The sequence below is a fragment of the Melopsittacus undulatus genome, chromosome 3, assembly GCF_012275295.1.
Source record: "Melopsittacus undulatus isolate bMelUnd1 chromosome 3, bMelUnd1.mat.Z, whole genome shotgun sequence".
Taxonomy (NCBI): domain Eukaryota; kingdom Metazoa; phylum Chordata; class Aves; order Psittaciformes; family Psittaculidae; genus Melopsittacus; species Melopsittacus undulatus.
This window is the reverse complement of record NC_047529.1, coordinates 73323777-73351149: the sequence shown is the minus strand read 5'-3', so window position 1 is coordinate 73351149 and position 27373 is coordinate 73323777. Positions and strand designations below refer to the sequence as shown.

Sequence of the window (27373 nt, the reverse complement as noted above, 5' to 3'; positions counted from 1 at the left end):
ATTTATTTAACCTAGCTATACCACAGAGAAGTTATAGAGCCCAAAGCAAATAGATTAAGTAAAATTATCTTATCTGTAGAACAGGACTGTACCATACCACTCTTGTGTGTCCCTGACAGCTGCCTGAAGAAGGTACAGACTCCAGCAATGGTGACAAATGTCCAGAAGCCATCCCAGCTGGTAACTGAGTAGTGGTTTTACAGGACACTCGATTTCAGCTGTTTGCCTGGGGAGGAGGGGTTGGAGGTAGACTGAATTAATCAAACTTCTACAGAGCATCTATAAGAAATAACTGGGGATTAAACCTGGTTCCGGTAGAGCCTACCCTGAAGAAACAAGCAGGCTGAAAAAGAAATCCATGGTCAGGTACAGAGACTTTTGTGTTTTCCTAATTTTGTGTTTTCCTAATTCGTGTTTTCCTAATAGAGTCCTTAATTCCTCACACAAATAACAATCCTGGGTGCAGGCTCATGTTTTCAACTCAGCTGCTAAAACTTGCCCTTGTGGTAATCTTCTGGTTTTGCATGTGTAGTCACACTAAGGAAAGGAAGAAACTGTCTTTTAAGCCTAAGTATTTGTCTTGTTAAGGCAGGCCTGCCTTACTGACTAGAATCAGCGAGTGCCGTGCATGCAGCAGACTTTGGCGATCTGACAGCAAACCAGTACTGGACAGTTCTTGCTAAAAGTATTAACCCCATGGAAATTATCCTCCAGGCTCAGCAGCTAGTGAACAGAGGTCTCAAACCTCTGCAGAGCTTTCCTGTGCTGTGCAAGGCAGCTGGAGGAATGCTTTCCCAGGCACATGGCAGAAGGACCAAGCACCAACTCAGTCTATACTACACTACAACGCACTACAAGCATCATGGATGATCCTTGGTTTTCAGCCACCATGGGAGAGTCTCTCAGAAAAGTCCCACGTGTGGGAAACTGCAAGATCTCAACTGGGTTCATTTATGTAGGAGGATGTTCTTATTTTGCAATTAAGTCAGGTCCTGTACAAAATCCAGTATCCTTCTAATGAATGTAAATGAATTGCAGTTTGGATTACCCTGAAAAATAAAGGCATTTTTCTATATGTGCTTACTAGGGTTGAAGTATTAGTCACACTGAGAACACTATTGCCTTGGTGTACAGGTGATGTAGGGTGCAGAGTGACCACAAGGTACAATTTAGCCAGGGTAGGATTTGACTGACTTGCATCACTCTATAGGCTGTGGTTATAATAACTGCAGTGCCATATTCCAGTAGCAAGGCAAAGGGGAATGGCAGATTAGCATAATCAGGAAAAAAAGGACCTATGGTTGTAAATGGATTAATAAATATTATAATAATAGTTGTAAGATTTATGACAGCTCATGCAAAAAATGTTTCTCAATTACTCAACATTTGACTTGTTAGGTATCAGGTAGCACACAAGAGAATGGATCATAAAATAATCTTAGCAAAGCTTCTAAAAACCAAACTCAGGTGACTTCTTGTTTATAAGTGGTATGGAATGAAAATGCACTTGCTGCAAATGTCATGAACATGTACTACAGCTGGTCAGGCCAAGCCAATCCAGTCATTTATATAGCTCAGTTGACCAGGTCAGCAGACTAACAGTGGACAAAAATGTGCTGGCAATCATTTGTTAGCTTCTTCTTCCACGAAGAAAATCATTTATGTCTTGGCTGAACGAGCATATTTTTATTTTAGCTCTAATTCCATATATTTATTTTTGTTTTATTAATATCCTGCTGCTTACTTGGTTACTTCAAGTAGCAATGAAGCATCATTAGGAATATTTTCAGATGCAGAAAGTGCACTACAGTCTGTTTTTATATTGATAATGTATCTTAATTTTCAACAGATAATGCCGGTGCTTATCACAGGAGCTGGAAAAAGAGAGCAAGCATTTGCTTTCACGTAGACACCTAGCTTGTATGTTTCAAAAGACAAATCACGTTGAGGGTAAGACATCACTTCAAATCACAGACTCTTTAACGAAAGTTTCCAGCCATTTTCCCTTGTGTGCCCTAGGAGTATCAGAATTACATGAGATACTTCATTTTGTTGCCTTTGAATACAGCTGCCTCTCTGCTGTTCCAGATACCACAAATTACCCTGGTACTGAGTGAGAAGATTGCTTGTAGTTCTAAGATACTTAAGGATGACAAAGATGGGCAAGACACAGAAACACCCAGGGTGACTGAACAATACTCATCTCTCTTTCTCAGTGTGATAATGTGTTCTGTAGTACCATCTCGCAAATGCTAACGTTTGTGGCAGTACACATTCATTCACATGTGAGTTCTAACAAAACTGATGACAAATCCTTCAGTCATAAATGCCTACCTGAAACATGGTTCAACTACCAAAAAGCAAGGAAAAGGATTGCTTTCCTCCAAAAACATTGGCTTTCTAATACCTGCCAGTGCCTGACTTCATACTGGATTTCAGCCGCAAAATTGTTTAACTTGATTTGGTTATTTTCTCTGAGTAAAGAAAAAAATTGATGAGCTTATACTTAATATCCAAATCCGTATCTGCTTGATCTTTTGAAGTTTATTGTGTCCATTTCTACTTCAGCTGTGGCAACAGAAAGAACGTGTGTAAACAGATTTGGACACCTTGGAGGTACCAGCATATTGCACTAAGGGTGAGCTTCAAATGACATTTATTTAAAGTAAATATTTGAAAATATCATGATCATTGCAATACATGCAATACATGTCCCTGGTAATTAGGATTTTAAACATTATATCTAAGTTAACAATATCTGAGTTTGTGGGTAGTGCCAACGTAGACTACAAGAGAATACATGTGACATTCTAAAGAAGTGGGGGTTCACTTTAGGGAACTTTACAAAAATACTTGCTATTCTCCCTTATTTCCAACCCAAATCAGCAGCTCAGGTGTCTTCATAGTTGACTTTCACTTTCAGTGACATTCAAATTCAATGGTCAAACCTGTAAAGATGTCTCCTGCTCTTACAGAGGCTTGTTGAATGTCCCCAAAGGGTCTCTCACAACCTCAGACATATTTGGCCATGTCTATACTATGTGGGAGCTGCTGGTGGGATGCTTCAGCTAGCCAGAATTGCACTGACTAGAGAATGAGAGTCAAAACAGCCACACCACTGCTAATCTATCACCAGACTAATAAGCTATCTCTGATTAGAGATAAGGCACATTAACCCATTAACCACATTAACCCATTCAGATTGCTTTCATGAAAGAGCTACCTCTCCATGGCGCTGCAACTCATTGCTATGGATGTTCCAGTCTGGATGTGAGCAAGTTCAATGCCTCTTCAGGCACTCTCCTCTACAGTGTATCAATTTAAAGTAAATTATTAATTCCTTTTATTGAGGCCATTATTGATTTATGGATATTAATTCAGCAAATTGTTGTGTTTGCAGTTCAGTATAGATGTCACATTTCACCATGAAAGCTGCAATGTTGCAAATCTCTGAGAGTAAGTGAGGTTGTACTTACATACAGCACTGCCTGACAAAATCCACCATGGGAGCAAAGGGCGCTTTACATCCTCTGTGTTTAGCCATTCTTCACAGAAACCAGCTTTGATCTGCAAAGGGTGCAGCTGCTTCCAGATGTAAATGTGTCTCTACAAAAGTACTAGGTTGTAGCACGTGTTAGTTCAAAGGGAGAATGCTATGAACATGGCTATATTGCCTCTGAGCTGACAGATGGAAAACTCCATTCCGTGCTCAGCAAAGGTGGCCTCCTGGGGCATGGCAAGGTAATGGCTCATCTCTGCATTGCTCCCATAGCACACTGCAGGCAGGCTCTGACAGGCCCCAGGCAGTGCATGTACAGCCAGAGCCATGCACAGGGAGTGCTCATAAGGCACAGTCAAATCAAAGCTCAGTTTTTGTTCTCCCATGAAGGCTACATATAGATCATACTGTGTTTTTAATGATAAACCTTGTTATTTCCCCCTCCCTGCAGCTATGTCCAGAAATGGAAAGGGAGGCCAGTAACATATTCTTCATTGTCTCAGCTTTATAGCAGTTCGGGGATTTTATTTACTTGTGAAAAAAATAAGGTATAATTTTATTTTTAAATGGGGTCCAAGAAAGGCAGCTTTCAGCCTCCAGGTGGCAAGTTTCAGAAGCAACCACCCTCTAATACAAATAGTTCCCTGTTTTGTCTCCTGTTTTCACCTTCCATAATGCAAATCCCTTAGGAGGCAGAAAGATGTAAACACAGCTGTGAGGTGCTCCTGGTGGGGAGTGGCAGGAAGGAAAGCGTTAAGTGCCGAGGGTAAACAGCACCTGATGTGTTACCAAGTCAGCAGAACAGAGAGGATCCCACAGATAAACCCAGCCTGGAAGCTTCTCCCCAGCTCAACTGGTTATTGCTCAGCAGCAGCTCTTACTCATGTGAATCTAGGTGGAGCTCCCTTCCTCCCTCTGTCCCTCCCTCTTTCCCTGCCTGCCGTGTCTCTCCTGATCAGAAAGCTTTTCTCAAGCATCTGCACAGGCGCTCATAGGTACCAGCCAGTGCTCACTTTTCCGGAGCTTTGCAGAAGCTTCCATTGCTCTACACTGCTGAGTCCGTGGCAGAGACGGCTGTCCTCCTTCCATCAGTGTCCCCTGCCTTGAAAGATGGTGAAGTACGGCCTTGACTACACGCGGTGCAGATGGATCCTACCCCTGCTCCTGGGCATAGGTGTCATCTTCGGTATCATTGCGCTGGCGGGCAGGGGCTGGCTGGAGTCACAGACCTTGCCCTACGTGCACCAAGCGTCGTTATGGGAGAGCTGCAGGAGAGGTTCGCAGGGTGGGGAATGGTCCTGCGAGTCCCTCATGGGTTACGGTAAGCACCTGCAAGGGTGACGGGGAGTGGTATCTGGAGCAGTGGGATATATCTCCAAGTTCACTTTCCCATGGCTCTCCTAACTGTATTGCCTAATATTTGACATTTATAAATGAAGTTATGGGCAATAAGGACTGTCACTAAAATGCCTCAAGTCTTTTGACTAACAGAATGAAGAAGAGAAAGGCCCTCATCCCTATGCAGAAAGCAACCTGGTTGCTCTAGGTGGTGGGATGCATAGTACAAAAGTCCACATGTGGTAATGTACCAGTGTAGAAAATATTAGAGAATTTAAAGTTGTCTTCCTCTCCTAGAAGAAGCTAGTAACTTCTCACTAATCTCTGCTTTCCAAAACTTTACAGCTGCTGCTGATCAAATGCCCAAACAGCAAGTTGTGTGAGTAAGCCTGGTATTAGTGTGATGTCAGTCCTGAATGCCAGCAAGAAATGGGAGGTAAAAATGTGAGATGGCAGGAAGATATTCCCAGGGAGTGTCAGGCTGCAGAATGCTGCCCTGAAACTGCTCTGATAGGCGGGTTGCGTGAAAGAGTTTTAAAAGATGAAAAGATTTCTTGTTTGCACTGAGTTTTGGTTAACTGTGCTATTAAACACATCCACCTGGGAGCAATCCTCAGCTTAAAAAGATGTAAACCATGAATATGGAAGAATAGACCAAAAGAATGATCACTCTGGATGGGCCCCGTTTCTTTATTTCTTCTCTTTTTCTGTAGATCAGTGAACCAGGAGGAAAGTTCAAGTGTTCTTACAATTTATGCTAATTCCAATTAAAGGAAGAGATTTTATCCAAAGCTCAGAATCTCAGCTGCTTTTGTTGAAAATGAACGTTAAGAGCACTTGCAGAAACAATCTTAGGGATCATTTATTGCAGCTTTTGAAAATTGTTCCTGGAAGCTCATCATGTTTGGTTTCTGTGCACAGAATTCAGCTGTAACAAGTTAATTGTAGCAGGTCTCTGTGAGTGTAGGGCTTCAGGACAAGACCAGCTCTATTAAGCATCATGCCCTGTCCTGCTCTTGGAGCTCCTGCATCAGCTCTATGGCTGGGCATGGATCAAGCCAGCAAATTGGCCTCTGGTACATGGCACTGGAGAGCAGGAGAGAGACCATGATGCTCAGCAAAGGCCTTCTCAGGCCTGAGTTTCCGTGAGACTCCTGATCCCCAGATTAGGCCCTGTGTCATGAATGCTAGGTCTAGTTGAACAGAAAACGCTATGAAGTTTTACCTTGCTTCTGTTGATAATACAAGAAAAGTTTCAACTTGCTTTCAGGTCCTACACAATTGTTTGGCATTTCACTTCCTTGCTTATCTTGCCTCACTCTGACATGCTTAAATTCAGTAGTTGTAAGCGATTTCTCACTGGACAGCATCTGCAGACAAACCGGGGAGGTCATCCTCTATGTGGACTATGCCGCAATGTCTGTGGCTACCATGAATCACATTCGCAATAAATCCTGCACTAACACAAAAATGTTGGACTTAGTACACACATGCAGAATATTCTCAACTGGAGAGTCAGCTAATGCTTCTGGAAGCATTAGAAATGCTCTTCATGTGCTGTATGGCTGCATTATGCTTTCGGTGAGCATGCAGCTATTATTGGACCTCTTTGAGCTTACTACCTTACTTCAAGTAAATCCTCAAAATCCTCCTGGATAAAATTTCTAGGTGGAAAAGGAAGATATGTCTGGGACAATGGAGTCATTTAGCCAATGGGTGAATATGTAAAGCCTATATGTAAAAAATGTGTACATAAACTGAGTGACAGGGGATTACGCTGCCAGGCTTCTGCCTAGGCAAGATCATGCCATTACAATATGGATCTTGGCAATTGCAGGGGTGGGTTACTCTGACCCATAAAAGGGTTAGAGACCTGACTGTCACTGTCCTGATCCTTTCCATCCTCCCTTTTCAGACACCTTTCCAGAGGTGAGATGTGTTCAGATCCAATCCTGTTCTACATTTTTCATACCATGCTTTTCTTCCTCAGTTGGTGTGGGGTATGGATTCCGGGGTTTCTGCCTTTCCTCATGCAGGATGCATTTGCCTGATGCTGGTCTTGGATTTCACCCAAAAGATGAGACCATCGCATCTCATTTGTGAGCATCCAGGTCTTGTGCTAAGCCTGTTTCTACTTGCCTCTGTGAAATATAGGGTTTTGATAATTCTGGGATTACATTTACCTACAGTACTCCAGAAAGGTCATAAGAAACAAGCATTCAGCATCATGTTCTGTGGGATATTTAGCTCTGTCTTGTGCCAAGCTAAATGCATTGCTGCATAAACGAAGTGTAATTACACACCTTACTGAGCACAGAGACAAAAGCCATAATGTAAACAGAAAGAACAAAAGTGTTTCCCATGTTTCCTGATATGAATGCTCTCTTTCCCCTCCTCTATTCCACAGTTCCCATCTTGTTTCCTCTGAGCTTTACTCTCAGCTTCGCTACCTAATCTGCCACAGGGTGGGCAGGTTCCAAAATACGGTCTTCCTGCAGGAATGGTTTCCCAGCAGCTTCCAGCAAATGTTCTCATCATGACTTGGACAATTTAGTTATCTTACTCCATTACTGATGTCTTCATTCTATCAAAATCAGATATAATTGTAACGTTCTTGCAAGTTGTTCAATATAATGTGAAAATTCTAATCAAATTCTCCACTTGCAATGTTTGTAATTCCCCTTGAATCTCTGCTATTTGGCTTAACATAGGAATATGCACAGACAGAAGACAAAAACCCAACATCATTGGAGTCAGTCAATTTGGAAGGGAAGAAGGTCGAATGTTTCATTGGAGTGGGTCTTCTCCAAGGGTTCAGATCTACTTTAACCATATCATACTCATCTAATCTTTACCAGAAGTCTTTTGCTCTTCAAGCATATTTATCTCAAATAAACAGAACTTTCTAGGGAAAAACATCTAGTGCTTTAGGGAACTTACTTGAAATGCATGGAGTTTAGGACAAGGGACTGAGAGATGCAAACTGTAGCTCTGCAACATTCTGAGACTTGGAATAAAGGTCTCAAGCTTATAACATGCTTGAGCCTTTACAAAGGCAGACTTTTATGATAGATAATGAGCACAATATGGAATCTATGTTTGGGACATGGCTGAGCTTGCAAAGAAAACACACAAGTTAAATCCCTTCATGAAGCTGGCACAGTACTCCCAGTACTCCTTTGTTTTTCTTGATATTTGGCTATATAAATTCTTTTGAACAGGGTGTGTCTTGCAGACCTGAAACACTTTTGCAGTGTGTAATATATTCCACTGCAGGTTTTGAAGATGTTTAAACACGTGTGGGTTTGGTTGGAGGAAAATAACTGATTTTATTAGTCTCAATATGATTCACAGTCGGATAGAAAACTTGTGGGTGTACTTGTCCCATCTTATATTCCACCTGGCCCTTCAGCTCTTCCATGTGCAGCTACTGCCATCAAAACAACTGCAAGCTTAAATCTTTAATTTTAGGTGATGAGGCCAGCTCATTAACATGGTGCAAACAGAGATCTTGGTGAAAAAATCAGGAAAAGGCATTTCCACATGACAAGTGGAATTCAGATCTTCAGTTATTTACACATCCTAGTATGCAATTTCAGCCTTTCCCTGAGATGTATGGAGTGTTTAGTGGCTGTGGAGATTAGTGGAGGAATGGATGATTTGCCATCTGGAAAGGACATCTTCCTGCATCTTGTCTTCCAGCCAAATAACTGTGTTCTAGTTCATTCCAGTTTTATTTTGGTCTATGAATGTTGATGCAATACTACAAGATAGGACGGCTTGTATGAAATTATTATAATGCACAAAATTACTTTAAATATGGCAAATATTTGAACATACTCAAATATGAGTATTTCTACAGGATAGATAGTAAAATAAGGGAATGCTGCAAAAGGTAATAACTTTTTTTGGGAAAGAAATCTCCTGCTTTGTTCTCCTAAGAACTCTATTGATGACTAGAAATTCTTCTGTTCTGCCTATATCAGGCTTTTGGTTCCAGAGCTGTGATAAAGCACCATTTATTATTATGTAGGAATAATAAAATGGAAATTAGTTTTTAAAAATCCCCAACAAATGTTACAACATGATCAGTTTCCAAGCAGCAGAGGACTTTTCTTGGTACTTACACCTACCATGGGCCTTGCATTGTTGTTCCCACAGCTCTGCCTCTGGAAAACTGACTTCTCCAGCAGACCAGTGGCTCATCACACCTGGGGCACAGGACAGACCAGACACCAAGTTTCCCCATTGCCACACTTCCTATGTAAAACTGCTTTGCCTTCCCCATCGTTCTCATGACATCTGACAGCCAGGACATAATCCCAGACATGGGGAAACTCTCACTTGGCTCAAGCCATAGCAAGTGCTGTGAACACAGTGACATGGGGATATTTGCAGAGGGACAGGCTGGAATACAGCCCCTCTTAGCAGGGTCTGGGAAGAGAAGCAAGCTGTCCCAGTGGCTATTTGCCATGAGAGGGTGTCTGTGTAGGAACAGAAATGAAGCAAACAAATAACTGTGCTGTTAAAGCAGGGACATTCAAGTCATGGGGCCTTTATTGCCAGAATTTTGAACATAAAAGCTTTCAGAGTTTGGTAAAATTCAAGAAGATTTGGAAAAGTATCCTTGCAGCTGGGAAACAAAGGCTGAGGAATGTTCTGACCATGCCAAGGAAGCATGTGAGAGAGCCCAGGATGGAGACCAGCTCCATCTTCTGCATTCCCTGGGTTACAGGGCAATCCTTGACTCCTTTGATGCAGGGTAAACTGAAAATGAAAGCTTATTGATGTTCCTGCTGCACCATAGCATGAAACAGTTATATTTTTATATGGTGGTTGCCTGTAGTTTTAATGACAGTGTATAAAAAAGCATGTAATTTCCTAAGTCATCAGTCTCTTAAAAGTGTAACGTTACCTGGGACTAACCAGTGAGAAATGAGATAAGATTAGTTACTTCATAAAGTAGAATATTCAATTATTCAAAACTTTGAATGCTAGAAATTACAGGCTCAGTTAAATATGTACAGTAATGAGAATATCACAACAACAGTATACTTAAGGAACTCTGATGCAAGAAAGAAAGAGCACATTTGATTTTTCCCCAGCTTGTAGGAGACACTCCATTGTTACTAAAGAAGTCTAAGAGAAGGGAATCAAGCCCAGCGCATTGAATTACCATGGCAATTTTCATTCCTCATCTGCAATTGCTAACATGCTTTCTCTTGTAATTCTAGGGTTTGTCCTTTTATATATTTAGTGGCAGATTCATTTAATCAAGACTCTTCTAAATAATAGTTATGCTCTTCAGCAAGTAACTCTACAGAGAGCAATTGCAGATGGCATCCCACTGTTTATTATCAAACCTTCCTTTAATAATTGCAGTTAAATTGGGTGGAAAAATAGCAATCATGTTGAGGGTTCTCATCTCCCCTTCAGGAGATATGAATTGCTGGTGCTGAGTAATTTGTGAAGATCCTCCGCGCTTTGCACTTTCAGGACCTTAAATCCTTGAGAGGATACCATTCACTCACACACATGGGGTAGCATCTCTGCTGAAAATGTGTGGAAACTTGTGGCTAAACTCTCTCTTCTCATCTCTTCCTCTAGTTTATTGAGGTAATCTGATACTGCAGGCTATAATAAACCATCCATAGTCTGAACAGTGATAAGGGCTGCAAGGTGGATTTTGAACTACACTGTAGGGTTAAACAGTCAGGCTACTTAAGAAGGAAAGTAGTTACACAGGAAAACAAACAAAACCCTCAAAACACTGTTTTTTCCCCATTTTTATAATAGTTCTCATTGACAGTTTGCATTGTTCTGAGCAACCCTTAAATCTTGAGTCATTGAGTATTGCAATGCCATGTTTCTTCTTTGCCAAGTATCATTACAAAATCTCACCAATCAAAAATGCCCAGGAACTCCAGGTAGTTTGGAGAGTAGGGACAGAAGCTTATATCTCAGAGGCTTCTTGCTTCTTTCTACTGGTGCTAATTAACACGTCAGATCACACACAGCCCTGCTGAAGTACTATTCTGCAATTGAATACATTTAATGTCACCTATTATGCTGAATATGCACACTGTGCCCAAACTAGCCCCCAAGTTTACAAGTCTCTGTGCAGTTCATTGACAACCCCATCAGCAATAAACAGCAAGTGATGGAGACTTTCTGGATGCATTGTAAAGGCTATTTCATTCACAAGAAGAGTAAATATAGCTTATGATGTATTTCATGATCACAAAGTACCCTTTCTGCTTATATGTTAGTGTTTTTCTTTTGAAAATGGTACAGTTTTACTTCTAACAGAAAATTGGATCCAGATTCACAGCTGCTCTCTATCAGAGAGCAAATACTTTGTGCAAAAGTCAACATTCAGCAAGGTTTCAGAACAAAGTTTGCTCACAGTTGAAAATGGGATGTAAATTCAGTGTTTTTCAGGCTCAAATGGTCCTGGGAATATAAAACTTAAAAAGACTTTTTTTCTTTGAAAGGTTCCACTCTGCTATTTCAAGTAAAAGTCCTAGTACATAGCTTCTATTATAATGGAAATTGATTCTGTTTAATTTGCATTAAATATTTTAAACCACTTTTAACTCAGGGGTAGTTAAGGGAGTGATTAATTAAGCTTATGGAGATAGACTTATTAATCAACACCTTACCTGTTTTATTTACCTACCCTCCTAATCTCCATACACACACAAAGTATAAGTAATCCTGCTTTAATTTTAGATAAATAGAAAAAAATAGGAGCAAAAAACATGTAACATTTGAGTGTGTAAGACCAAACTTTAATCTCAAAGTGTTCTCAATATGCGCAACTCCTTCTGAAGATAATGTGAGATAGGGGTACTCCCTGACTACTCTCATGAGCAAACCTTTAATTTCGAGGCACTGTGTGCACATTATTTTTAATAGCCAACTTACTCCCTTGGTATTCCCTTTCATGATGGCTCTGTGTGCTCTGCCACTTCTGCTTCCCTAGTGCTAAGTAAGCATCAGGAAGCAGTCCTCATTAATACAAGATCTGCAGAAGCCAGCTTCTAAGTCAAGCCTGTACATGCTTTGACTTATGATGAGATGCGTTTGTACCACTCCCTTAAGATGTAGTTGCTCCTCCCCTTAATTTCAAGTCAGGATAGCTTCTAAGTTGAGTTGCTTACCTCAGTGAGAGGTTTGCAGAAGTATATAAAGCCTTGGATACAGGCTTTGCTGGTGTATTTTTGTGGGTGAAGCCAGTGGTGGGGAATTAAGTTTTTGCTTTAAAGGCGTTTAAGTCCACCAAGCCAAACTGAGCTATTACTTTAAGCTTTGGTGAAGACACTGCTTTCTGCTAATATGGCCTGTGTTTTATTGATAGATGGCCTATGCATAAAGTTTCTTTTCCTTACTGTTGTAATTTGAAATCATTATTATGGGGTAATTGTTCTAAAGTTCTAATCCTTTCTCATTTATATGTGACCTGCTACTAATCACTGAGAAACTTTTTCAATGACATTATCTTAGTGTGAACCTAAATAGGTCATTCTCTGTTTCCATGGTTGTCTCTTTAGCGGCAAGGTAAAAGCTGGTTACCGCTCACATGAAAATGGCTGCATGTTGTGAGCTAATGCCTTGCTATTAAATGAGAAACTCATATCCATCCTAAAGAAGTTATGCCAGGGGAAAAGGAATGGAATTACCAGAAAGGATGTCAAAAAGGACAAAAAAAATTGTATTTCATATATGAGCTCACACCAAAAAAAACCCCAGATTACTGTACATCCAGAGTACATCCAGTACTGACTCCCCATGGGAAAGATATTCAGAGAATGCAGTTGTTTTGAGAATGGTCCAGATGCAATGAAGATAGAAGCTCAGGGAATAGGACACATCCAATCATGTCATTGATTTTTTTTCTCCTCATTTTATTCTGTTAATAAATTATCCATGATTAACATGTGGTTTTCTTCATTTGTATAGCCTTCCTTTGAAATTATTTTCAGTCAATAGCTTTCAGTTTGCACACGCAGTTTATTCAGAAGAAGCTGCTTTTAATAGTTTCTGATTTTTCTATGTACAAACGCATGCACACTGGTATTTCAATGCCAGCTTATGTGATCAGCAAAAACTTGCAAAGACTTCAGTGTTCACTTGTTTACAAAAGGGCACAGAAATTCCCTGTAGTTGGCATGTTTTAGGGTCATGATTTCCAGCACACAGGATTTTGCACTGTTCACCGTTGCACAGATAGCAAGGGGGATCCAGAGTCCTGGATAACAGTGGCTTGCATACGCACCAGCAGCTTGTTACTCATCAGCTGATAAATTGAAGTGTGGGTTTATGAGTTTGATGGGCCATCTTAAGATTCATGCTAAGGAGAGCACATGCTCTGCTGCAAGCATGCACACTTTCACATGCAAAGATTAAGGAGAACAAATCAAAATGAAATGGATAAAACCTGGCCAAAGCAGTGCCTTTTCGAAGTGAAGCATGTGCACTGCAGAGTTCACCACACCCTGATGAAGAGCATCAGGTTGAGAAACCTGAGTTCAGTTTTGTTTCCAAAATAATGCTCTTTCCCTTTAATCAGAGAGATGTAAAACAGGTTGGGCTCTGCAAACTCAGCCCAGAAACATTCTCATTACTTACGACACAGAGATGAATCACCACCCTGGCAGATTTTTGTTCTTGTAGGATTTGCTTTGCAAGACTGGAGCTAGAACTGCGGGGTTTGTCTTTCTTTCCCTTGGTGGTATGAAGGATAACAAAGCAAAATATTAGTCTGTTACATTTTCTTCCCTCCACCCGCTGTTTCTTTTGAATTTAAACTATTCTTCCTCAAATTGCTGGACAATTCACTGCAGTGGCTGTTGTATTAAAATGATCAGTCAGCAAGAACCCAGTAATTGTTGGTGTCTGTGAGCTGGCAATAAACATTTATTGTTTATTGTGCTAGCTGTGTATTTAACTTCGAGCCAGGAGGAACATTTGGAGAAGTATTTCCTTATTGATTAGACCAGGAGAAGTACTTCTGAGCTCTCTGGGGTTGCTTTCAGAAAACATCACCCAAAAAGAGAGAGACAGCAGTTCATATGGTTTTGGGGTACCAGATCAAGAAAAACTTGAGAGCATAATTGTAAATGTTTTCCCACGTTTTGAACCACATACATCAGAAACAGAATCTTGTGTTTGTCATGGGGAATATAGACTGCACATGTTATTTTCAAGGTGTGACAGCTGTTTTTTGAAGGCACCATTTGGAGCACTTAATGCAGCAGGCTAAGGAAAGACTAGATCTGGTGATTCAAACTTTTGGCTCAACTTGCTGCTGAGCAAGGAAGTTTATTTCCTTATGTGTGAAGCACAGGCAGTGTTTACACTTTTGCAAACTGGAAAACGTGAGGGAGTAAAATCAGGAAGGCAGGAAACTGGAAGCACTCTTGAAGTCCTGGATCTATTATGAAGTCCATCAGCTTCCCTTTGGCTGCAGTCAGCAATGTGTTTAGATGGTGCAATACAAGAAGTAGTCATGCTGCCTCTGAACTGAGTTAGCTTTAATAGCAAAGTAATAAAGCTGCATTGTTATTGTACACCGTTTCAGCTAATTATCTTGCTCACAAGCTACAGGGAGCTCTGTAATGGCATGGGTGGGCTCTTTCTGGTCTCTAAATTAGCTCAAGGGGGCTTCTCACACAGAAGGGAGTTTTAAAAGGCAGGCCCTTATTTTTATTTTCCATTAGTTACCTATTGCTGCCTTCACTGTGAGTAGTCAGACTTTCAGAAATCACTGCTGATACACAAAGCACTGTAAATAGAAGCACTGCCCTTCCTCTGCTTGAGATAGGCATGAAAACATGGGTCCTTTTTCCTGTTTGGGTTAGCAAAGACTTATTTTAAGACATAATTGCTCAGAAAATTGCCAGCTAAAAAGAGTTTTCAAGATGGTGTGTAGCTTCCTACAAGCTCTTCTATAGTGTTCATTGGTGTACTTCCAGCTGATAGAGGAGCTGGAAAAGGGAGAAATAGGACTGGCACAATAGTATTGCAGGATGCTGCTGGTATTCAAGGACACTCTTGCATAAACACAAGAAGCACATTTTAACTCTTAGACAGCCAAAACCTCACTGTTGTTTGGGGGGGGCTGAGAACACAGATCTCACAAATAGCTGAATATTTTCATGGACTCAGTTTGATGTCCTGTAAGCTGCTGCTCCTTCTATTTCTGTTCTGATGACAGGGGGACTTTCAGCTTTCACCTGCCCTCTCTACAGTCAAGTGTACCTGGAGCTGGTTTTGCACCTGAGGCGATTTTTTTTGTTGTTCTGGAGTTCACATTTTAAGAAAGAGCTTTGCCATTAGAACATTTTTTAAATGTTTTTTGCTTTATGTTAAAGCAAAACAAATGCACACCATGGGAAGATAAGAAAATATCTGGGACCAGATTAGCCACTCCCTTGTCAGTGTTTTCTGATCAGTTTAATCCTTCTAATTCTGGCATTTTTACAGAATTGTAAGTATCTGCTCTGTTGGTAAAGGCCCTAAGCTACTGTAGTGCTTCTGGCTGGCATAAGCAAAAATAAGTATCTCAGATATAGAAACAATTGCAATTATTGCTACATGAAGTTTTTGCTACCTTTTACCCCAGAAAGGGAAGGTGTTTGCACAGGGTTGTGTTAGCTTACTGATAGATGCTACATTTTGTAAAGGACAGATGAAGTCAGGGTATTTATCCCCCAAAAAAACTCTTAGCGACTTTTCCATGAAATCCTATTGGTATTCTTTCAGCATTGAGTTAATTTTTTTTTCTCTTCTGTAGAAGTGTGAGTCACAAAGTTGGCTGTTAGGTGATTAAGTAATGCCTCTTAATGATGTAAGTGTCCTGCAAGAGCATGTCTCTGCTTGCATATAGCTAATGCCTGGCGGGTTGGGTGCGCACACAAGCTGCCTTCATACAGTCGCTGCACTGGTAACACTACTTCAGGAGAAACACCTGGGTGAGCCCGGCAGAGAAGTGAGATGGTGGCATGAGCAAGGTGCTGCTGCACATGGCTGAGCCCCCAGCCCAGGCGATGCTTCCATCCTGGGCAATGGTGCTCTGCCATCAGAAGGGAATTTCCCATTGCTTGGGAAGCAAGACTGAGCTTTGGCAGACCATGCAGTGGTGGTGGCAGGGGTGAGATGAAGCACACCAGGTCTTGTGGTGCCTCAGCACTTCCTGAGTCTGCTCTGGGAGAGAGACACCCCTTTGCCCATGGGTTTTGCACTTAACCACAAGCAGCTGTACACCTAACAGAAACCATCACCTCTAGATGTCCTTGTCATCTCACCCTTCTGTCAGAAGCTGTGAATCTTGTACCCAACAGCAGTGAGGTCAGTGCTGCTAAGCAGCTTCTTCTATGGTCAGGTGCCCCTTTTTTGCCATTTTAGAGGGGTGGCACAGAGGCTGGGAGCAGGAGCATCCTCAACACGGGTGAATTGAACTGTGGCAGTGCATTAAATTCCTCTTCCTGGCTGTTTCCTTTGATAACTCTGCCTGAAGTACTGCCCTCCCACCTGCGCTTCCACATTGCATATTCTGCCTCCAAGCCTCCTGTAAACTCCCGGAGAGGAGTCTGGGTTAAAAGACTGGGCTAGAAAATGAAACTTAGGCACATCTTTGCTGTTGTTTTCAGTCTTCTCAGTCATCTGCCTGCTTACAGGAAAAACAAAGCAGTTAAAAAGCAGAAAGTTTTTTTGGCATAAGGAAGAAAAAGGACACAACATTAACCTGCAAATATAGTGCAATAGCTAGAAAGGAGCAATGATTACAAAGCATGGGGGTATGGTGAAAAGCAAACAAAGAGGGAAGTTGGTTTTTATGGGCAGATCAGAAGTAAAGTAGAGCTGGAAAATCCTGATGCTTTTTTTTTAGTCTGATAGCAGAGTTGGTGTGGGGCCTGGGAGAAGAGAGGTTGAGCACAATGGTGTCACTTGAATGGTGGCTTTTGTACCTACCTTGCCAGGGGGAATTTTATTACTTACAACATGTCTGAAGCAAACTAGTTGGCAGGTTACTGGGTATCAATAATCTTAACTTGTTCGGTTCCAGAGTGAACTTCTACTGAGCAGTGTGTACTGCATTTGAATTGTAATTGTAGTCGGGCTTGTTTGGGCTGTGATAATTTTTCAGCACTGCTGCTATATGTATATGGTTAGAAGCTGATACCCTACAAGTGCATAGTATATGCCATAGGGTGAAGTCTGTAGATGCCCAGTAGACTTTCACTGCCTACTCCATTTTACTGCCTACACAATTTTAAAAGTGTCAGTGTAGGCTTTTTACATTCCAAAGAGGAGACACTTTGATTTCTTTGAGCAGTAGCTGCCCCTCCAGACATAAAATACACTGAATAAATATCTTTTTTTTTCCCAGTTCTTATGCTAGCATGATACTCTTTCCTCTGACATGTTATAACATAGATATATAATTTGAAAAAGAAAGTATCCTGAACAAGCTTTTCAAAATGAAATGGTTCTGGCTTTGGATCAAAAACAGAGGTCACATTTCCCTACAAAACAGACTCCAGATCTTTAGCTCCATTTAAGATACAGAGATAAACGAAGGCTGCAAAGACAGGAGCCACTGAATTTTGACATTTATGGACTATTGCCATACCTTTAAATTTGCGTGCTAGAGTGGTATGAGCATTTGTACAAACGCTTTTTTTTAAAGGAAGATTTTAGTTAGTTTCAGGGATTGTCTAATTCTCCTTCCAAAATGTTGCTGGTTTTATGGCATCTGCTGAGTTAATGACATTTGTTATTGAAGGAGAGTGTCCATTCTCACACCTTTATAGACATTTTATCTTGATTCATAATTGTTAAATCTAAAGAAGAAACTTGCACACAAGCTCACTTGCATTCTATATAGAATCATAGAATCATAGAATAGTTAGGATTGGAAAGGACCTCAAGATCATCTAGTTCCAACCCCCCTGCCATGGGCAGGGACAATGACAGGTCAAAGCTGACATTTTTAATGCATTCTGCACTGAGTGGATGGTTTCTTGTGCAGCTAAAATATTCACCTATGAGAGAAGAGAAACCTCCCATGCTTTCCTTTTTGGGAGCTGACCTCACATTTTTTTTATATTAGCTTTTCATTGTAAACCAGAGAAAAACACTGCAAGGGATTTTTTTTGTTCTCTTCTAATGTATCTTCTTTCTGATTTCAGCTTGGGGAAGAGCTGCTGCTGCCACGTACCTGGTTGGCTTTATACTTCTAGTCATTTGTTTCGCTCTGGCCATCATAGCATTTGCTATTGACACGCTTCGATTCAACTTCATACGTGGGATTGGAGGCTTGCTTTTTGTTGCTGGTAAGACAGTATATGAAGTCAAGCTCAGCTTGTGCGGGTATATCCATACTAGAACTGTTATTTCCCTCTGCTGATTCTGTGCCCAAGTCTTTGCATGCACCTGAGCTCTCTATGACAAATAATACAAAGTCTGTCAGGGCAGTGGACCGATTTTCAAATACTCCAAAACACGGGTGGGTTTAGATACAGGTGGTTATGGAGGTAGGCAACGTGATGGGTGTTAGCTTAAACATTTTTTGTTTTCTTCTGTTTCTTCAGCTGTATTCTCCATCATGGGCCTGGTTATTTATCCAGTAAAGTTCTCAACTGAAATTGAAATGACGGGAATCAATATGTTCAGCTGGGCCTATGGCTTTGGCTGGACCACTGCCATTATGGAAATATGCTTGGGATTCTTCTTCTGCTGCCTTCCTAACTACGAAGATCAGATCTTGGGTAATGTGAAGCCCACATACTTTTACTCTTCCCCATAAGCACCAGAAAAAAAGTGTTCGTATTCCAGAGGTATCTGACAGACCAGCTACATTTTCCAGATTATTATCATTGTATGTTAGTAGAAAAGGCTGGAAACTTTTCAAATGTGTGTAGAAAAATGATACTGGAATTCCACAATAAAGTTATCCACTCTATTTTGGACCTTCATAGTTGATGTGGATTGGTTAGATAAAGTCTAAACATTAAAAACACTTGTGTTTCTTCATTCAGTCCTACGAGTGAGGTACATGCATCTTAAATGCATTATATTTCTAATTAAATTCAGAAAAGCTTTTTAAACTGCTAATAAACTAAACAATATATATCATCTTTCTGAAGGAAGGAAGACCCCAAATCCCCCTCCCCCCCCCCCCCCCCCATTTTGTATGTATTATCTTTATCCTGAAGATATTGCACATTTTTAAAGAAGGCAAATACCTTTACCCACTGACTGCAGAGTAGCAAATTAGTCAGCCAGCACTTCATAGCTTTGCTTCCATTTCTCATTCATTCACTTAAGACTTAGGGACAGGGTAGAACAAGGATGAGAGAAGTCCCCTGCCAAAACTAGGATGTTGACCTTTACTCATCCATGTGGAATGTAAGTATTTATTTCTAAATATCTGTAAGAGTAAGAAAGGACCTTCAGTAAACTTAAAAATCTTGGTGTGCCATTGATAGGGCCAGCACAGAGCTGGTAGAGGCAGAGGGGATTTCAAGCCACTCTTGCAGCCTGGCTTAAAGAGGCTCCTGGTGTGGCTTTGTTCATGAGCATCTGCCTCTTTTAACTGCTGTATCAAGATCTACGGCTTTAAAAAGCTCTGATGTACTGGATCCAGCCCTTTTATCCAGTGTAGAAGGGTCAAGAAGGACTAAAACTGTTGTACATGACTGTAAAATGTGTAAGTACCCCTTATCATCTCATACTAAGGCTCTCATAGAGAAAATCATGTCATAAAGCACATTTCAGAATCTTATGCTCCACAGTGCTGCAAGAATCAATATACTGCAAGCAATGAAGTATAAATCAAGCCCCTACTGGTTTCTGCCTTGTTAACCTTAACTTTATAATCCATTTCTTCTCTTAAGTGAAAAAATTGATGATTTTGCTATGAGGAGAAATAAATCTTACCAAAATCCTTAGCTACAGAGGTTTATTACCTTATAACACATCTCCAATTTTGTAACTATGTGTACCCTGCCAAATATCTTTACTGCAAAGAATGAGGGATAGAAAACATTTTTAGTAGAAGCTCTGGGTAGCTAAAATTAATAAAGACACCAGACTTAACCTGTATGGTTCTTTTTTAAGCAGTTAACTTTGTTCACTTTTATGGAGTGTCTTCTAACTTTGATCAATAAACATGAGATGTATCAGACCAGTGAGAAGAGTAGATGCATCAGGGAATAGTTAGACAAGAACTTGCAAATACATTAAGAATATGTTTCCTAATTGGAAGGATATGAAAATGCAATAGAGTTGAGAAAGCAGTTTGTATAAAATGGCTTGCAAGTCTTTGTGTAATATGATCTGTTCAGGAAAACTATTATCATAAATTTTTTATTGTGCTTATTATACCTAATAAATAATGATATCAATGTATTGTTTCAGTGATGAGTCTTAGCTTTTGTTCTCTACTGAGAGTGGGGAAGTGTGGAAGCCCTCAATGCCTCCTCTTCTCAGGCACCAGCTTGGAGAACCTGGATACACTGACTGGATTTTGAGAAGGAAGAGTAACTTACTTACAAATCTAGCATCATGACAGACGGTTACTCTTCAGTCGTATTTATTTTGGCTGTCTCCTGAGGTTTTGTTCACAAGCATGACAGTAGAGAACATGGTCTGTTTGCTCATGGTCAATGGGGTGACATGCAACACAGTTCTCTGCTATAGTGTTCTACAGCTCCTTTGGCAGGGAGGGTAATACACTCATGCTCACCAAATAGGAAGACAGTGTTGTCCTGCCTGAAGTTTTTGCTTCAATGGATGTGGCAATCCCCTAAGGAAGCAAATGGGAAGTTGAGCAATTACTAATTATATTTACAGTTTAGCATTAGCTGGACACTGAACCAACATCTGGAGGTGGGGAAAGGTGCACAAAACAAGGTTTAGGAGTATGACTCCAACCTTGATGAGAGAGCAGAGCATAATTAAAAAGCAAGCAAAATCTACGGTGATCATCCCCTTTCCTCCCTCCTCTCCCTTACTGCTCTCAGTGACTTCACCAGCTTTTCTCTCTCCTTCTCTTCCTCTTCCTCCTCCCTAAGAGCAACATAGCAGTGTCAGGGCTCGTGGCAATGCAGCTCTGTGGGATGCAGCTCTGGTCCCCATTCCCCACTACCACTTTCCTCTTCCTGGGACAGAAGGAGTGAAGTAACTTTGCTGACCTCACCACAGCAGCAGGACCCTAGCCTGGATCCCTGTCCCTGGGCTCCCATGGGAAAAGGCTTTCTTTAAAAACAGGAGGGAGTTGAGTGGGTATCCAGCAATCAGAAGCACCACAGGAGCTAGAGCTCAAGTGCCTGCCTTTGGGGTACTTTCCTTCCAGCCATGCCTTTAGGGTAGTTTGCTTCCAGTTGTGCCAGGCCAGCTCACCACAGGTCCCTAGTAAAATACGTCCTAAACCCTGAGGCAGAAAATCAGAGAGAAAAAAGTGCAAAACTGTTGCATACATCCCAGTGCTGCTTCCTATTTGTGACTGCTGAGAGAGGGGAGCATGGCAAAAGCAACATGCAAAATGCAATCAGTTCTGAAAGAAGAGGAAGCTGAACCCAGAAGCCAAGAGTGTGCCTCAACTAGATTATTGACTAACTAGGTTATCAGCTAGCTAGGTTATCAATTGTTAAATTAGTGTACAGCCAGGTGTCATGGTTTGAGCATGTTTTGAGGGTGTTTTTATTCAAGGTTTTTTTCCAGCCAGGTGGAGGAGGGGAGTCCGGGAGGAAGGAGAGACAGGACACCTGACCCAGGCTAGTCAATGAGGTATTCCATACCATAGCACGTGATGCCCAGGATGCATACTGGGAAAGAGAAGGCAGGAGGAGGGAGCTCTGGAGGAAAATGGAGGAGGGAGCACGCGGTGCTCAGCTAGGCAGGGTGGAGTGAGTTATGGGTCGGTGGCTGGTGGGGTGTTGTATTCTTTTCACTTGCTGTTTGCTGTATCATTATTATTTGTAGTAGTAAATGGCAGTAGGGGTTTTGTGTTATGCCTTAGCAATTAAACCGTTCTTATCTCAATCCGTGGGGGCTACATTCTTTGGATTTTCCTTCCTAACTCTCCGGGAGTTGGGGGACTTGGTTTAAACTACGACACCAGGTCAGGTAGATTATTAACTAACCAAATTGTTAGATTAATTTGAGCTATGTCAGCATCAGAAAGTCTGTATTTTCAAGCAAAGGAGAAATTAGAGGAAAAGAAGACATCCCTTTAGTTCTGCATCTTTTTTTCTGTAGCGTTCTCACTCTAAATTTTGCCTATGAGAGAAACAGGCACTTATCCATCAAGAGCAGCACAACAAAAGATTATACACTTGAAGTTTCATTGTGCCCAATGGCAATGCTAAAAAGAGAACAGGAAAGAAGAGATGCCTGCAAGATTTGGCTTTTGGGGACACTAGGTCTGTTACAACAGCAGAAATAAAGACTTAAATGCTAACGGTATTACTGCTGTTCCCATCAAATTAAGAATTAGGGCAATATTCTCAAACAAATGCATTGTATCTAATCCAACTATACAATTGAAAAACAAAGGAAAAATAGTGCTGAAAACAAATGAAATGTCAAGCAGCCATAGAGGTATAAACTGAAGGAAAATAAATAATTAAAACTTTCTGCAGGTAAGTTATTATGTTCAGTTTAATTTCTGATGTTTCTGCTGCAGCTTGCATAACGTGGATATCTTGATCTTTTCAATTTTCTCTGCAAGCATGTGCATATGTCAGTATTCACTTTTCAGTCACCTGCTATTTGGTCCTAAAATACAGCCTGCCTAATCAATAATTCAAATGCAATCTAGTTTGCAATGATATTAAAGTTGTACATATTTTGTTGTATGAACTAATGATATGAGTGAGGTTTTGACCCCACTGACATCACTTGCAGTGCATTTATTGATTTTCTTGAGGCTGACATTTCATCCTTGAAGTGTAAACCCTATTTTTACATGTGCTCAGAATCAATAATATCTGTGTGGGATGCTCCACTGATTTCAGCAGTGCTGTTTACTTCTGGAGTAGGACACTGATCCATACAAGATAAGGAGCAAGAGTTATAGGAGACAGGATCATTTCCAGAATAAAGAACAATTCAATGTATGTAATATTAGTAGAATCTAGGTCATAATTAAATCACATTTCATTAGATACACAATATGGTCACAGTAAAAGATTCGTCTTTCCTTTTGACACATCTCAGTTGTGCAACAGTTATTTCTTCTTATAATACAATATTGTAGAACACTGCCTTGCACATTTCTATATACAGTCAATTTCTGTGTGCTCTCAAGATAGCTAGATTTAATAAAAGAATGGAACAATCAACTTTGTGACAAGGGAGAACAGAGTTGGCCCTTTTTCAACACTGTTGGAAAGTGGGAATCAAACCTCTTGCTAGAAGGATAGTGAACTAACTAACCAAAGAATTATTTCTGAGTCATATCAGAAACTTAAAACTGAGTATTGAATGGCTGCTGTGTAGTTAGCAATGGGGGAAGAAAGACAAAGTCTTTTTCCTCACTGTCAAAATACTGCTTTTGCTAGAAATTTCGGTTTCAAGAAAAAAGTTGTTCCTCTGCTGCATCTGCATAATACTGTCTAGGCCTAAATTTTATCTGCAAAGTTCTTCAGTGCTAAGTGCCAAAATCTAGAAAAGCACTTGGATAACCTTAAGGTTGCAGATGGTTCTAATGGGGTCATCAAAGCTGTTTACATATATGGTTCCTTAGGTGACTTAATGCATTAGTGGTCATACGCCTGTTTACGCACACCAGTTAGTTCCACAGATTCCTGTATATGAAGCGATGTAGTAGCTATTTTCAATTTTGCTTTTCATTTTTTTATGATACGGGTGAAAATGTGGGTGCATCATAGAATTTTACATGTGACTGCTGGGTGTGAGGAGTATTTATAGGAACAACTTTCAAAATAGTTTTACTGTTTATGATAAATGTGGTGAGAGTACATCAAACTGCCCTCTCTTGGGTAGTTTTTATGATACATCCTTTTACTTATGCCACTGTTTGCCTAAGCCATCTGTTTTTCCATAAAAACAGTTTTGTGAAAACCTACTCTAATGATCATATCATACTGAAAAGAAATAATATTGGATATCCATGGAGAACCCATCATAAAGCACTTTAAATAGCCCTTGATTGTTCAAATGCAGTTCAAACAGAGAGACAGATGTTCCCTGTAGGGTTTTCCCACAGAATATTGTAAACCCAAAAGAAGCAAATTCACTCACCTATTGACAGGATCTCAGGATCTACATACGCAGCTTCCCATTTCTGGCAAACTAACAAGTGCCCTAGAGCCTTGTCCTTAGCAAAACATCAAACAAATAAACAAAACACAAACCAAGAAAACAGCAAGGGAAAAATGTTACATGAAGGCATATACATATATGTACATATACTTTGCATCAACAATTACTCTACAGCTGACCTCAACACCTCAATGTGAGGATGGACCAAAGGTATGTAAAACACATTTGGGTTTGCACTGTTTTTCCAGTTTTTCATTCTTTTTGCCTCCCATTTGGAAATGTTGTCACCTCACTTCTGAAAGCATTGCTGCTTTCTGAACTGTTGCTGTTTTGCCACACCCTGATCTGGCAAGCACACCCATGCTTGCTGTGCTCATATCTGAAGTTTATATGAAGTATTAATACAGGTAGGATTTTATTCTTTTATCCTCCCTCTTTGCTTCATATATAAAAGGGTTTGAAGTAAGAAAATATTGCTGACATTAAGCAAATTAGAGGAATGGAAGGTTTTCTCAGGCTGCTTTAGAATTAACTCACAAAAGAAGAGAAACAGAAAACTGAGGTTCAAGAGAAAAACACAGTGTAGTCCAAAAATGATAACCCAAAATCTACTTGCGTTCCTGACAGTAAAATGGTTTGGGGTGATTAGCAGTCAAATTACATTTGCAGCCCCCCTCTTCATAGGAATGTGTGCTCTCTGCTGCCTTGCAGTTTTTTACTATCAACAGATCTTCTGGGCACTGGTTTCTGAGTCCTCCAGTATGCAGAAAGAGGAGCTGCCCATTGCCTTTGCCTCCTACAGCACCGAGGGAAGGAAGGCTGGGGGGAAGTCTGAAGTACTCATTTGGCTCTTGTGTGGTAGGGCTGGTGTCTTCATGGCAGGATGGGATGGGATGATTGCCCATCTGAAAGTTTCTCTCAGTGTTAGCCTGCAGTCCTAAATGAGATACTATTAAGTTGAAAATATCATTTTATTCAGTTGAGAGATTTATGTGTGTGGGCAAATAAAGGTTAGAGACTTGGCGATTCATAGTGGTTAGCCCAAGACAGAAAAATATTCTTGTGAAATCAAAAATTCACTGTGTCAAGATTTACGACTTTCCTTAAGGTACTCCCATGCATAATACATGGAAAAAGGGAGGAGACAGATGCATGTATTTATCTTCATAATTGTTAGGCCTAGTGCTTTGACACCAAGAAATACTCTCTGTATTAGTAACAAGAGGACGAGTAGAAAAGGCTGAGACTTCACACTTTGCCCTGAGTCACAGCACAGATGAGGAGTTCGAGTCACTGAGTGCTACTCCCGGCTATCAGAGAATATTTCTTGTCATCTCATTCATTATCTGATCCCAGGTCCCCTTTGCCATCCACCTTCCATAGGAGGCTGATCTGAAATGTCAAGTGAGAGTCAGCCTCTGACTTCCATCCAAGATGTATCACTACTCAGAAGACAAGAGTACCTCTCCCTCTGGCACAGCCTATGGTGATACCCAAACCTCACCCTGGGGCAGAATCATGTACTCTGAGCTTTCTTCCAGCACAACTTCTTGTTTCAACTGCAAGAACTTGCATTTTGTCTGCTCCAGCTCCTTTAGCGCATCCTTCCACAATCAGCACCCTGCTTTCCAAATCTGTGCTTCTGTCCTGACTGCTGCCTCACTCCCCATGACTGCCACTCTAGATAATTACTATCACCCCCAGCAGTGTTCTGTGCATCCTTCGGGTCTCTCTCTTTTCCAGCCTATAGCACAATTACTCTGAGATTGCCATGCAGCAGTCAGATGAGGAACACTCCTCACCCCATCTGTGTGAGCTTACTGGAGGGGAGTCTGTGGCAGTGAATGCTTAAACGGCATCTAGGCCAGCAGGAGGGAGCATTGGAAAAAGTGAAGAAAAAAAAAGTGAAGAACAAGGTAAAAGCAAACTTCTTCAGTTCTCCATCTGGCACAGTCAAGACAAATCAGGACACAAGAACTGTTTGCTAAACCATTTTTTGCACCCGTGGACCTGAAATGACATGTTCTGCCTCCACCTCCAAGCTCCTGAGGGCACTTGGGAGCTATGGTGCTCACAGGAATGAGTCCTCTAAAGGTTCTAAGAAGGTGGGAAGGTTTCTTTTCCACATGCATTTCCACCTCCTCCTAGCGACACAACTCAGAGATTGCTCTCAAACCTGCGAGGGGAGTGTAACTAACACGAAACAAACTAAAATAGCTCCAAGGAGGAAAGATGGTTTCAGACCCAGTGGGTTATCACCTCCTATATATAATATTAGTTTATATAGAATATTACACAAATACATACATATATACAGTCCATGTTTTGGGAAAGGATGCTATGTTCTAATTTATAATCATTACTATAGGTCAGGTGCTAGCTTGGTTTAATATTGGAAATGGGGATTGATATTCAGCAGCCTCAGGTCATCAAAACATCTCCAATCTGAACTGTGTTTATTTGTATCTTACTGTATATATATAAAAATGCATAAGTTTGGTATTAAGTTTGCCTAAGTGATTGATTCTTTAGGCATTTTAAAATTTCTTTTTATTTGACTACTTTAATGAACTTCAGCTCAAACCAAAATATTTGTTTCAGCTTCCTTTATCCCAGTATATTTTTATCCAGATTTTAGAATAATAAAATTATGAAATGAAATGTAAACTTTATTTCAGAAGTATTGAGGTACACCATTTTAGTTACATAATTTTTATTCTATAGTGCATGAAAATATTCACAAATGACAAATCTGAGCATTTAAAATCAAGTTGAGATCTTGCTTGCTTTTTAGCAAATAATCTATTTGCCCCAGAACTGGCCTGGTTCTGCTGTTGTAAATAGAGTAGCTCTTTTGTTGTTAAAAACAGTAGTATAGCTAATGTAAAGCTACTGTAATCTGAAGAGATTCTTTCTTTCAAGTCCCAAGCGACAGCAGCACAAACAGGCAGTGAAATGCAGAGAAAGGCATGGCTTTGAAGGTTATCAGATGGGAGATCACAGAAGATCAAGCCAAGCTACAGATGACTGGGCTTGTACATGGGCTCCTCCTCACTCACTTGGCTGGTTTTGAGAGGCTCTGCCAAGTCAAACACAAACATAAAGACTTGTTGACAGCCTGTGAAAAGCATTTTGAAGGCGGGGAGGCACTGCAGATAAATGCCAAATAATCAGTGCTACTGCCACTAGACATGTGATCTGTGCCTCACTACTGCTCTACACGTGCTTTAGTTTCCTTGC

General features: G+C 40.7%; 1 protein-coding gene across 1 annotated transcript; it reads left to right on the top strand.

The window, feature by feature from the left end:
• The first annotated feature begins 4383 nt into the window (after positions 1-4383).
• Positions 4384-18863, top strand: LOC101874204 (p53 apoptosis effector related to PMP-22-like). Its single transcript, XM_005154769.4, has 3 exons — positions 4384-4820; positions 18034-18177; positions 18436-18863. The coding sequence occupies exons 1-3, from the start codon at positions 4610-4612 to the stop codon at positions 18648-18650; spliced, it is 570 nt and encodes a 189-aa protein (XP_005154826.1). The 5' UTR covers positions 4384-4609; the 3' UTR covers positions 18651-18863.
• The last annotated feature ends 8510 nt before the right edge of the window (positions 18864-27373 follow it).

Coding starts and splice junctions, on each gene's coding strand:
- LOC101874204 (XM_005154769.4), top strand. CDS start 4,610: ATGGTGAAGTACGGCCTTGACTACACGCGGTGCAGATGGATCCTACCC. Junction 4,821..18,033: donor CGAGTCCCTCATGGGTTACG/GTAAGCACCTGC, acceptor TTCTGATTTCAG/CTTGGGGAAGAGCTGCTGCT. Junction 18,178..18,435: donor AGGCTTGCTTTTTGTTGCTG/GTAAGACAGTAT, acceptor CTGTTTCTTCAG/CTGTATTCTCCATCATGGGC.